At 36.1% G+C, this 11,554-nt stretch overlaps 2 protein-coding genes across 2 annotated transcripts; one reads left to right on the forward strand and one right to left on the reverse strand.

Annotated features, from left to right (window-relative positions):
* Positions 1–1,292: 1,292 nt before the first annotated feature.
* LOC118744610 (alpha-tocopherol transfer protein-like) lies at positions 1,293–3,340 on the forward strand. Its single transcript, XM_036477737.1, has 3 exons — positions 1,293–1,716; positions 1,783–2,155; positions 2,965–3,340. Exons 1-3 carry the CDS (start codon positions 1,403–1,405, stop codon positions 3,220–3,222), a joined length of 945 nt encoding a protein of 314 aa, XP_036333630.1. The 5' UTR covers positions 1,293–1,402; the 3' UTR covers positions 3,223–3,340.
* Positions 3,341–5,325: 1,985 nt separating this feature from the next.
* On the reverse strand, positions 5,326–10,023 carry LOC118744603 (aldehyde dehydrogenase, mitochondrial-like). Its single transcript, XM_036477730.1, has 4 exons — positions 9,663–10,023; positions 7,270–7,418; positions 7,106–7,202; positions 5,326–7,050 (listed from the first exon to the last, which is right to left on the reverse strand). The coding sequence occupies exons 1-4, from the start codon at positions 9,798–9,800 to the stop codon at positions 5,857–5,859; spliced, it is 1,578 nt and encodes a 525-aa protein (XP_036333623.1). The 5' UTR covers positions 9,801–10,023; the 3' UTR covers positions 5,326–5,856.
* Between the last annotated feature and the right edge of the window lie 1,531 nt (positions 10,024–11,554).

Here is an 11,554-nt window from a genome sequence, read left to right on the forward strand (position 1 = left end):
TGATTGCCAATCGAGCTATCACACGATTGCCGCAAGTGGGTTGTATTTGATTGGGCATTGTAAGCACAATATCGGCCTCTATTGCCGCATGAGTCAATTTATTGTGAAATCACACGATTGGGGCATAAAATGAGGCAATAATTGGTGTATTGCGGCAATCGTGGGATCTCAGCTTTAGACTACAATTTAATGGGCTACAGAACTGCATACTCGAAAATTTTCTAGATCTTCTTATTAAAAATTTGAAAAAATTTTGATAGCAATTTTTTGAAGTTTGATTAATTTTTTTACATTTTTTGCAAGCTTTGAAATTTTTATTATTATAGTTTCTGTTAGATTTTGAATTATATTTTAAATTATATTTATGAAAATTATTAGAAATAAAAAAATAAACATAATTTGCAAACAATATCATTTTGAATTTCGTTTCTAATTAGTTGAACGCAGGTGTATGTATGTATGTACATGTGCATATGAAACATTTTGCACTTGGTGCATATTTTTTCAGTAATTCAGGCGCTTTCCTCTTCCTTGGTTAGGTCGCAACTTGTGGGGGACTGTAGGAGAGAGTTGGTTTCAGTTTTTTATCAATTTGAAGTTATTCTAATATAGGCCGCAACTTATAGGAACTAGCCTCACAGTATTCAAAAATAATAGACCATCATGCTAAGAATTATTAGATTTTTCTAATTTGACGGTATTATTACTTTACTTAGCTCAATTTTAAACAATCCATTTATCATTGTATTTGAATAATCCAATTTCAGAGTGCTACGACTGACGCTGTGATTTTCCTACTGGCATTCTGACCACATGCAATCAAATTTAATAAACTGTGTATGCACATGCTAAGTATTGCAATTGATCGTTGGTGTGGCGAATACAAACATAGATATCGCACTTTAATTCAAAAACAGTCATAACTAAAAAAAATTTCAAAATAGTTTTTTTCTCATAAAACAGTACACAGACCATATTTCTAACATACACTAAAATGTCTTCTTCTTTAACCGAAAACAAAAACCAATTAAGACTGTATTTGTTTTGCTCTTGTCGCTGGCGCAGCATCAACAGTTTTTGCCTCTACTGAACATTGGAATTTTTGAGTTGGTCTTATTTTTGATTAAGGTAGCGATATGTACAAGTACCTCTAAGCAAAATAAATGAACAAAGAGTATTGCATTTGTAATGCACACACACGTCAATATTTGTAATCGCGACAAATTTATCTGTGAGCCTTTAATGTACATAGTACATACTATATAGTATTTGTAATATGTAATCAAAAAACAATTCACTTGTAATTTTTCTGTACTCGAGAAATAATCAAATGGACAGTAGATGTAGCGGCAGCAGCATTTAAAACTATTTTTGTCGTAATCGAAGACGTGAAAAAAAGGAAATGGACACGCCCTCACTAAATATACGCCCACTAAAACCGGCGCTACAGCATAAGGCGATTGCCGAATTGAATGAAGTGCCCGAGCGTCTGGCCGTGGACATCGCTGCGTTCAGAGAAGGGTTGCTAAGGCAACCACATTTGAAGTGCCGCACGAGCGACCAATTTCTTGTAACTTTCCTGCGTGACTGCAAATTTAGTCTGGAGAAGGCGAAACAAAAATTGGACCTATACTATACTTTGCGTACGGCGATGCCCGATTTGAATCACCACAACTTTGTGGATGATCAAAGGCTGCGCGCCATTATACGTTTGGGGTAAGCGAAAATTTCATATCATTTACATACATACATATATTCGTTTAAATCACATACGATCTCCAGCGTTACGCTTTACTTGCCGCTACCGCTAATGGAGGATGGCCCATGTTTAGTGTTAATGCGCCCTGGCAAATACGACCCCAACAAATTCAATATGACTGAAATGTTGCGTGCAAGATTTATATTGCAAGATATCTTTTTGATAAGCAGTGATAATTTGATTGTTGGTGGTTTTATGCAAATCGGCGACTTTGAGGACTTCAGCATGGCGCACTTCTTTCAAATTAGTCCATCGCTTATGAAAAGATTTAGCTTGTATGTCGAAGAGGGCATGCCGGTGAGCATTAAAGGTTCACATTTCTTCAATACTGGCTCGGTATTTGAGAAAATGTTTGCCGCTATTAAATTGGTGATGCCAGCGAAAATGGTCGAAAGGGTGAGTTGAGGAGGCGAATGAAGACATAATTCATAAGAGGAAGCTTAAAAAATTCGTGGGTTGGAGAGACTGGAGAAGTCTTCCTTTTTTGCCTAGCACTACTTGGCAATTACATAAATAACTCTAAATACACTTCGGGGATTCTCAAGTGGTGTTAAGTCTTAGGCCGGTATTGCAAAATTTTGATGTGGCGTTGCATAAAATTTCCAATTATGAAAATCTGGCCCGCCGGGTAGACGCTGCCCAGCTGTGAATTAAGATCTTATCAATCTACTAGGACTTACTCGGTTTAAATATATATCTATTCAGTATACCAAATTCAAAAAATTTAAACTCGCTGCAAGACCATAAAAATTCTTAAATTTCGACTATTTTTGCAATACATTTACTATCCTAAAAAAAAACATGATTATCAAGGGGCGCCTCGTTCCATTTACGCCCCGGGCGTCTTTGCTTCTAAAGCCGGTCCTGATTCCTCGCTTCATTTTCGCGTTTTTTTTTTTTATAAAATAGAAAGCAATTATCTTTTCCTGCATATTTTTATTTTATAAAAAAAAAAAACAAAAAATAATAAACATGAAATAAGCTTAAGCGCAGTAGCCAAAACTTTTCAAAATGCCACTAACAGGGCAATTCTGGCAGTTAACTTTAGATGCGCATGTGGCCTGCAACTTCAGCAGGGCATCCAAGTTTAAATGAATGGAAAGAAAATATAAGTTTGATTGTTACAATGATTTTCCACGCTTTTCAGCATAAGACTATAAATAATACCTATTTCAATATATTCAGTACTTACCACCATTTCACAGCTCCGAGTGCACACCACGTTTGAATCGCTTTGCGAAGCCGTACCCATAAAATATCTGCCAAAGGAATATGGTGGTGAGAATAGTAGCATCGAGGAGATTGTTGCTAGAACTGAGCAGTTAATTTTGGAATATCGCGAATATTTATTGGAAGAGAAGAATTATGGTGTTGATGAGAAGCTGCGAGTGGGCGGCGGTGCATCTAATACCGCAGCATTATTGCGTTTGGAAGGTACATTTCGAAAGCTGGAAGTGGACTGAACAAATAGAAAATAAGAAATTCGAGTTAAGAATATGATATTTGTTTGTGCTAAAAAATTACTTAATTAATTTAATACTGTAAAAACTAATAAATGCAATAAATAAATATCAAAGTTAAGTATTTCTTCAGAATTTAAAATTTCGCAGAAATACATATAAATATGCTTTAAACTTGTACATTGAACCGTACCACCTTACAAGCAACCAAAAATAAAAGTTCACCGTATACGGTATACCTCAAGAGAATTACACCTACAATAGCTGAATTTTGAAGAGCTTCAATTTACTGAAATTAGCGTGGTAAATTATTGTGATAAAAACTGAGCTCTGGTGGCTAAGTACCAGAACGGGGTACTCGAAGTCAAGGAACTTTGGAACAAAAAAAAAAAATCTGTCCTCAAAACCAAAAAATATCGATATACATAATTTAAGATCCAACTATAAATGCTGCAGATAAGACGAAAAATGTCAAAAGGCGACCCCTAAGTTCAGCCAAAAATAAATTTTTCTTGCAAAAATGCTTTAGAATCAGGTGCATACGGCGAACATTTTTTCTGCTACGGTCTGTTGCACAAACTAAATTATTATAAAGAATATTTTTACTTTTCACCAGAAAATGTGTTCGTTTGTACTCATGTACCCTCTATGAATTTTTGCTTCACATACTTTTAATTAAAAAAAAGTACTTACTATTCGGCAGATAACGATTTTATCTGATGTCAAATTTTTATTTATCAGCCTAAGCATTAGTTTGCATTTTACTTTTGATTTATATGATAATTAGGCTTTACACTAAAGTGGTAAGTAGAACACATTTGCGAGCGTATTACATAATTATTACTGTCTCGCCAAGTGAATTTATGTTATACATAGATACGTACTTTTAATAAAGCTGTAGATTAAAAATATTGTCGCTTTTATTATTCGTTGTCATTGTTGATAAAAAATAGTACCCGCGTATTTATTATCTGCTGTTACTAGCGTATGATGATAAGTTCCATTTGATTTATCAATGGCTTATCTCAACCTTGGCGGCTGCCGTAGCCGAATAGTCACAGGTGCACCCAATTTCGATCCTCGATCCCCGCAATATCAAAAAAAAAAGTTTTAAAGAATGTTTTCTAACAGCAGTCGCTACTGGGCAGACTACATATGTCAAACAGTGTGTACATCTGCCATGATAAATCTTTTGTACTTGTCATATTTTTACACTGAGCGATACAAACCATTCTAATCATACTAGAGATGTGGAAAATTGGTAGGATCATGCCTTTTTTCAACCAGCACCTAACTCAAGCCTGGATTCCGAAAAATGCCCAGCATTATTACTACAGTATTGAACGCCATTGACACAGCTAGTCGAGGATCTGATCGCAGTTGGTCTGTGAAAGTCATTCGAAACGATTAACCACACGACCGCTTGCCAACTCATCCAGGACTCATAGTTCGGACAAGATTGTAGATAACCAGCTAAAGTGGAACGCATCACCTCCACGACAAGTCACCGTGAAACCATCCCAATAACGCTTTGTTTAGAAATGATAAGCCCGCCTACAAGTGAGACGATTGGAGAACGGACAACGAGCAGTACGAAGACCATTCGCGAGACGCGAAAGAAAGCCAAGCCATGCTGCCATGACGAGCCTTGTACCCGTAAAGACAACGACGTGCTATGAGGTCGAACACCGCTCATTAATGTATGCAGGGGAAGCAGAACTACAGAGACCAGGAGTACCCTAGCGCTGCTTCGTACCGAATGGTATTACAGGTTCCAGATAGGGCCTGTTCGACACACGTAATAAAAGCGACATTACTGCCGCACTGATGAAAATTTGCAACATTGTTGCAACTACCCAACTGATTATGTGTTGCTAGAAATTCCCACCGAACGTGATACTTTAATAATTCGCGCAATACTGCGATTATGAATCCATATCGAACAAGCCCATAATGTCTCAGCTGAACTCAGAAATGGCAAACACCCATCCCACGACCGCAGGCAAACCGAGTCAGAGGATGAAAAGGGCACAACCTGGCAACACCCGTAGGGGATTGCGAGAGGACTGTCGTCAATGTGATGAAAATGAAATTTAAATACATCAATGATTTGCATAAGAAATTTGTGTCTTAATTTTATTCTATACCAGGTTTCTTGGCAGCTATAACTAGAAAACGGTTACCCTTTAGCCAAAGTAAAGAAACAAATTAAGTTTTGATGAAAGCTATGATACATTAGTCCTATAGATTATATTTTTTATAATTTATATAAATTATTATTACCTTTGTTTTTGTTCGAGGTAAAACCCTAACTAAAAACTTTAAAGCCGCTTTCCGTTTTTTTGTGATTTTTAGTTATAACGTAGCGTTGCGATAGAACTTAAGATTTAGAAGAACTTTATTCTTCAAATGACTTTTAGAAAGCGTATTATGAATGTCGGGTATCATTAAATAAGGAACGCAATATTAATTTTATTTTATAATATATAGCAATACTAGCATACCAATTAATCTCACAATTTAAACCTATGTAAATATGTACATTTGAATGTAAAAAATTCACAAAAAAATCAGGACACAGCCAGGTATAAGTAGCAATCTGTTCGCAATTCACTCTCCTTTCACGTCTAATGCCTTTTACGAGTTCTTTTGCGAGATCTTGACAATCACACTCTTCACCTCGGTGTAGTTCTGCAACGCATATTCACCATTTTCCCGTCCATGACCGGACATCTTGTAGCCACCGAAAGGCGCTTGCGCGGCCAAAGCATTATATGTATTCACCCAGACTGTGCCAGCACGCAAACCCTGCACCACATAATTGGCCTTATCGATGTCGCGTGTGAAGACAGCCGCCGCCAAGCCGTAGTCGGAGTTGTTGGCACGCTCAATCACCTCATCCAAAGTCTTGAAGCGAATGAGCTGTTGCACAGGACCGAAAATCTCTTCTCTCGCGATTGTCATGTGATCGTGCACATCAGCGAATACAGTGGGTTCTACGAAATAGCCGGGCAGATGGTTGGGACGATTGCCGCCTGCTACTAGCTTGGCGCCTTGCTTTTTGCCCTCCTCAATCATGCCAAGTATACGTTCTTGCTGCACTTGATCAACCTGCGGCCCTTGTTCGACATGTAATTCAAAAGGGTTGCCAAGCGTACGCTTCTTGGCACGCTCAGCGCTGCGTTCAACGAATTCATCGTAGATTCTATCTTCTACAAAAGTACGCGAACCAGCGCAACAAGTCTGTCCCATGTTGAAAAAGAGCCCAAAGTGCGCAGACTCCACAGCGAAATCCATATCGGTATCGGCCAAAACAATGTTCGGGCTCTTGCCGCCCAATTCTAAAGTAACACGCTTTAAATTGCTGTGACCAGAGGCTTGCTGTATGAGTTTGCCCACTTCAGTGGAACCGGTAAATGCAACTTTATCGACATCGAGGTGATTGGCCAAAGCGGCGCCAGTATCGCCGAAGCCAGGCAGCACATTAACTACACCTTCTGGGAAGCCAGCTTCTTTTATCAACTCAGCAATGTAGAGTGCAGTTAAGCTAGTCTGTTCAGCGGGCTTTAGTACAATGGTATTGCCAGTGGCCAGCGCTGGTGCCAATTTCATGGACAACATGACAATCGGGAAGTTCCATGGAATGATTTGGGCGCACACACCAACAGGTTCGTGACGTGTGTAAGCAAAGAAATCGCCGTCCATGGGTATGGTCTTGCCATGATTCTTATCAGCCCAGCCGGCAAAATAGCGTAAATTCTTAATTGCGAGGGGCACGTCTACATTGTAGGCGACCGCATAGGGTTTGCCGTTGTCCAACGTTTCCAAGCTCTGTAAAAATATAAAGTGTTAAAAATGTGATGTTTTTCAATGGAAATAAACTTACCGCCAAGTAGACGCGATCGCGTTCAATCAGATCAGCCAAACGATTCAAATAAACACCACGATCGGAGGCATCCATGCGGCGCCATGGTGAACCGGTTCTGCAGGAGTGGAACAAATATTATTATACATATTTTATTTCGAATGAATGCAATTGGTTCAACGAACTTGAAAGCATTGCGTGCGGCCTGCACAGCGATGTTTACATCTTCCTTGCCGGCGCACTGAATTTCTGCGACCTGTTTCTCTGTAGTTGGATTAATGGAAGGGAATGTATTTCCACTTTTACTCTTGTGCCATTCGTTATTGATGAAAAGCTGTAAATAGAAATTGAGATAAAAGTAAAAAAACAGCTCTGGGAGATAAGAGATTTGCTTTCTGAGAGAATCAAAGCCATAATGCCTGTGCATTTGGGTGCATCACTGTTCATACAACAAAAAAAACTTGGAACCTTGTTTCCATCGGAATTATAAAATTATATTATTATATTTACTTTCGCCAAAAAATTATTTCGGAAAACCTTTTAATCCTCATTAGTCCTTAGGATAAAATTTGACCCTGTTCAAATTTTAGTCTGAATCGCTCACTTGTCCTATCATCCAATTTTTTTACTTTATTTTTGCTGCTAAAAAATTCTAATTTTGTTTTCCATGGAATTTTACAATGTAATTGGAATGTTTTTTTTTTTGCTATTGTTAGCAGTTGGTCCCGAGGATCATGAATGACCCTATTGTCACATAACAGAAAAACTTTCAATTTTCATTGAGATTTAGGAGGAAAACTCTCCGTGGAACCAATGCCGGCCACTTCGTTCAACAAACACAGAGCACTGGAGCCAGAACCTCACAACCAACAAATAAAAGTGGACGATGTTTTTTTTTTGTGAGTATGACAATAAGCAAAGTAATAATCCGCCAAATGTGACATGTGTCACAAATTTCTGTGCAAAGACCACCACAATAAACTTATAAATAAACAAATATCAATGAAACAGCTCCACACATTCATTTTTTTTTATCAAAAAAAAAAAAGGATTAAGTTTCGCAGGGTCAGAAATTACCATGGTTTAAGCTGAGGAGATTTTTGGAAAAATTGTTTTTAAAAACTATATGATTTTATTCACAAAAAACTAACACCCAACTTCATAAAAAATAATGAACACTTTAGGGAGGCGCCCTAATGTGCATACGTTCATATTTGCTAATCAGAAATGCAGTTATTTTAATTTTGATGAATGATGAACTAAAAACTTAATAGCATCTACAGCTGATAACAGATTCATATACTCTAAGGAATATTCGAATATACATAATAGTACAACACTAAAAGCTATAACTCATCTACAGCGCTGGCACGTCAATTAGCACTGTCTGTCTAATATTATCAAAAATTACTTGTAGATGCAAAGGTTTCTTAGAGTCATAGCCAGGTTCACGAAAGCAATTTAAGTGATTTTTTTTTTTAATTTTATATGAAAACTGACAGAAGGGGAAAAAAGGCTTCAAAACTTATTAAAAACAAATTTTCGTAATTTCGTTCTACAAAGTCTACATAAGTTCGAGGGAAGTTAAAAATACTTCTGATAGTTAAGAAAATACAATATTTAAAAGGTCCTCAGAGCAATGTTGGTTCTTTCATTTCATTTTGGAATTATTTCACATAGAGTGCCCAATATAATGGAGGTCTTATGGCAGAACTAACGTACGACGTAGTCTTGTCAAAGGATTGTAAGGCAGGGATACACAGCCCAAACATATTTATACTATAAGCGAACTGCAGTTGTGGCAACTAAATTCAGGAGCTGGTACTAGCCGATTTTTTTCTTCTAATAACTGGTAAGCCTGGGCTCGAATCGTCACATACGATATCGCATTATTCGTTACAGTTGTCGGATTATGACATAAGTGAACGTACTCTTTATCCCATTCGGCTTATACGACTGACGTGGACGGATGCTACGATTCGAGCCCTGGTCTAAGCTATGCCACAAATACGGCGAAATTCGTGGTGGTTTTATGATATTCAAGCTACTCGAAACAGAGACGTGCTCATCAACGCGCCACTCCTGTATTTTCACTGTGTGGCTATGAATAGACGCTTTCAATAATAATAAACACAAGCAGACAATTTTGCGGAAGAGACGATTGAAGCGATTGTAAATCGATTAGTTTAAACATTTGCATGTAAATAGGTATGTTCATATGTATTTGAAAAACTACTGGTAAACATATAGTGCTTTTGCTGCAAGAGTGTCATAATCCAACAAATCAAAAACCGAGAAAAAAGAATTTAAATTAAAGTTTAGATACGCTGCCATGGTAAAAATGAAGACAACTTTTCTTCTAATGGGGTGTTCTTAATCGATAGACCTATGACACTTTTACGCAACATAGAAGAAGAGGTGGCAGTCATTCAGCATACTTATTTAGGTCAAAAACGAAAAAAAGTTGTTTTCTGTTTGATTATGACACCCTTTCAGCAAAGGTACTATATGAATTTACATACATACTGCATGCACGTGTATTTAAAATAAGAAAAACAAACGCATTGTATGTACTCACCCCTGTGTAAAGGACATCAGGATTAACATGCGGTTCCGGCACTTGACTGGAATATTTCGCCACTCCACCTTTCAGAGCGGCTGTTAGTGATTTGCTGGATGAAACCAGCGCCGCGTTACTTCGCAACAAGCGTAGCATCACTTTTAGTTACTTTGCACTATTTTGCACCAAAGTAAAATTAAAAATTAAATAATATTTAACGCGAATGCTAAAAAATGTCGAAAAATTGAATCCTTCGAATGTCAGTGCGATTTATATTTTCGTATTAGTCTGCGCCGCAGCTGGTAAGCACACTAGACCTCTTTTTGCTGTCAGGCGTTGTTGGCAACTGATGGTCGACAAGCAGATGCCTCACGTACATATATGTCGCACATATCTATGCACATATGTACATATTTAGTTTTTGTCTATCACCGCTTTTAAGTGCGTATGCTAATCTCAACTGTGTATTTAAAGTTTTCGATGAAAGTGTAAGTGTGATTTTATCATTTTACAGCCTCATTCATAAAATAGGAAACAGATTTAGAAGTTGTTTGCTTAAATTAGCCGAAGCAATTCACATATCGTAAAATATGAAGTATGTAGTAACTGTGTTGTATTATATATATTTCTAACTTACACTGGCGAAAACTGAGTGCATGGTATTTTTTTTTTTAATATTTACAATTTGTTTCAAATGAAGTTTTTTTGTATTTCAAAATTTTGCCGGCTCGAGTTTTTTTTTATATTTTTTTATAGAAATATTTTTCATGCTTTAACCAAACCCATATAAACAATTTTTTCAAACTTAAAAAAAAATTAAAAATTTTCATACAAATTTTGAACTTTTTGTTCTGAGTTGAAAAAAATTAGGAATGCAGTTACATGTCTTACGAAATTTTAATAAAAAAGCGGCTAAAAAAAATACGTTCATTTATAATATTTTTTTTTGTGCTGACGCTTTTTGCACTTTTGTCAAATGCAGGTTTAATCCTCATAGCCAGTTTCACGAAAGCAATTTAAGAGAAAAATTATTTTTTTATTTGAATTTAATATGGAAACTGACAAAACAAAATAATTTTTCATTTAAATTGCTTTCGTGAAACCGGTAGTCATTATATATTGTACATAAGTTTTTATGCTTTCGAACACACAAATACACCTATATACATACATGTTTAGTAATAAATATCTAAAGAGTTTTTTTTTAATTTACTAACATCCGAAAATTCTCGACTTCTCATTACTTCGAGCCCTAAAAACTTTGTAGCTCAGTTGTATTTACGAATAGTTTTAAGTTTTGGATCGATTTTACAAAGAAGAATACATACAGTGACGGACAAAAATTTTGGTACCGAGTATTTTTCATCTTCTTTTTTATTTATTCTTACTTCTTTTCGCTATTTTTTATATATTTTTATTCTTACTTCTTTTCGCTATTTTTATATATATTTTTTTTTTATAAAAATATAGTTTATACTTCAGTAAAAAATTTAACAATAAAATCTCTACACTTTTTCCAAAATTCAGGAAAATTCTATAAATTTGCGTACTAATTTGCATTTTTCTAATCAGATTTTTTAGAAAAATTCTAAGCATTCAGTTTTATAGCTCATTAAATTTTAGTATAACAAAGAGAAAGCTTGAAGTTGCTAAAAAATCGCGTTGATTTTTGGCATTTTTTTCAGACGGTTTTATTATTTCCTTCCATACAAAAAAAAAACTTGTCGGACATATCGCACACGATCTTCAAAAGTGGCACAAATCAAAATTTGGAATTTTTGAAATTTTGCGCTAAAAATGTACACAGCTTTTACTTACCTTTCAGCAAAATCTGGAGCAAATTATTGTTATAATTTGTTGAAAAAAACCTAAGGAAAAGTCTGATGATTAGCATGTGCTAAGAAATAGTT

This window comes from Rhagoletis pomonella, unplaced genomic scaffold (genome assembly GCF_013731165.1).
Source record: "Rhagoletis pomonella isolate Grant_MI unplaced genomic scaffold, Rhpom_1.0 Rhpom_scaffold_00008, whole genome shotgun sequence".
NCBI classification, from domain to species: domain Eukaryota; kingdom Metazoa; phylum Arthropoda; class Insecta; order Diptera; family Tephritidae; genus Rhagoletis; species Rhagoletis pomonella.

What these genes read in the sequence shown, in the direction of transcription:
- LOC118744610 (XM_036477737.1), top strand. Translation starts at nt 1,403, where the DNA reads ATGGACACGCCCTCACTAAATATACGCCCACTAAAACCGGCGCTACAG. An exon ending in CGCGCCATTATACGTTTGGG is followed by an intron (nt 1,717 to 1,782) that starts GTAAGCGAAAAT and finishes TACGATCTCCAG; the next exon opens with CGTTACGCTTTACTTGCCGC. An exon ending in CAGCGAAAATGGTCGAAAGG is followed by an intron (nt 2,156 to 2,964) that starts GTGAGTTGAGGA and finishes ACCATTTCACAG; the next exon opens with CTCCGAGTGCACACCACGTT.
- LOC118744603 (XM_036477730.1), bottom strand. Translation starts at nt 9,800, where the DNA reads ATGCTACGCTTGTTGCGAAGTAACGCGGCGCTGGTTTCATCCAGCAAA. An exon ending in CTGATGTCCTTTACACAGGG is followed by an intron (nt 7,419 to 9,662) that starts GTGAGTACATAC and finishes TTCTATTTACAG; the next exon opens with CTTTTCATCAATAACGAATG. An exon ending in GCCGCACGCAATGCTTTCAA is followed by an intron (nt 7,203 to 7,269) that starts GTTCGTTGAACC and finishes CCACTCCTGCAG; the next exon opens with AACCGGTTCACCATGGCGCC.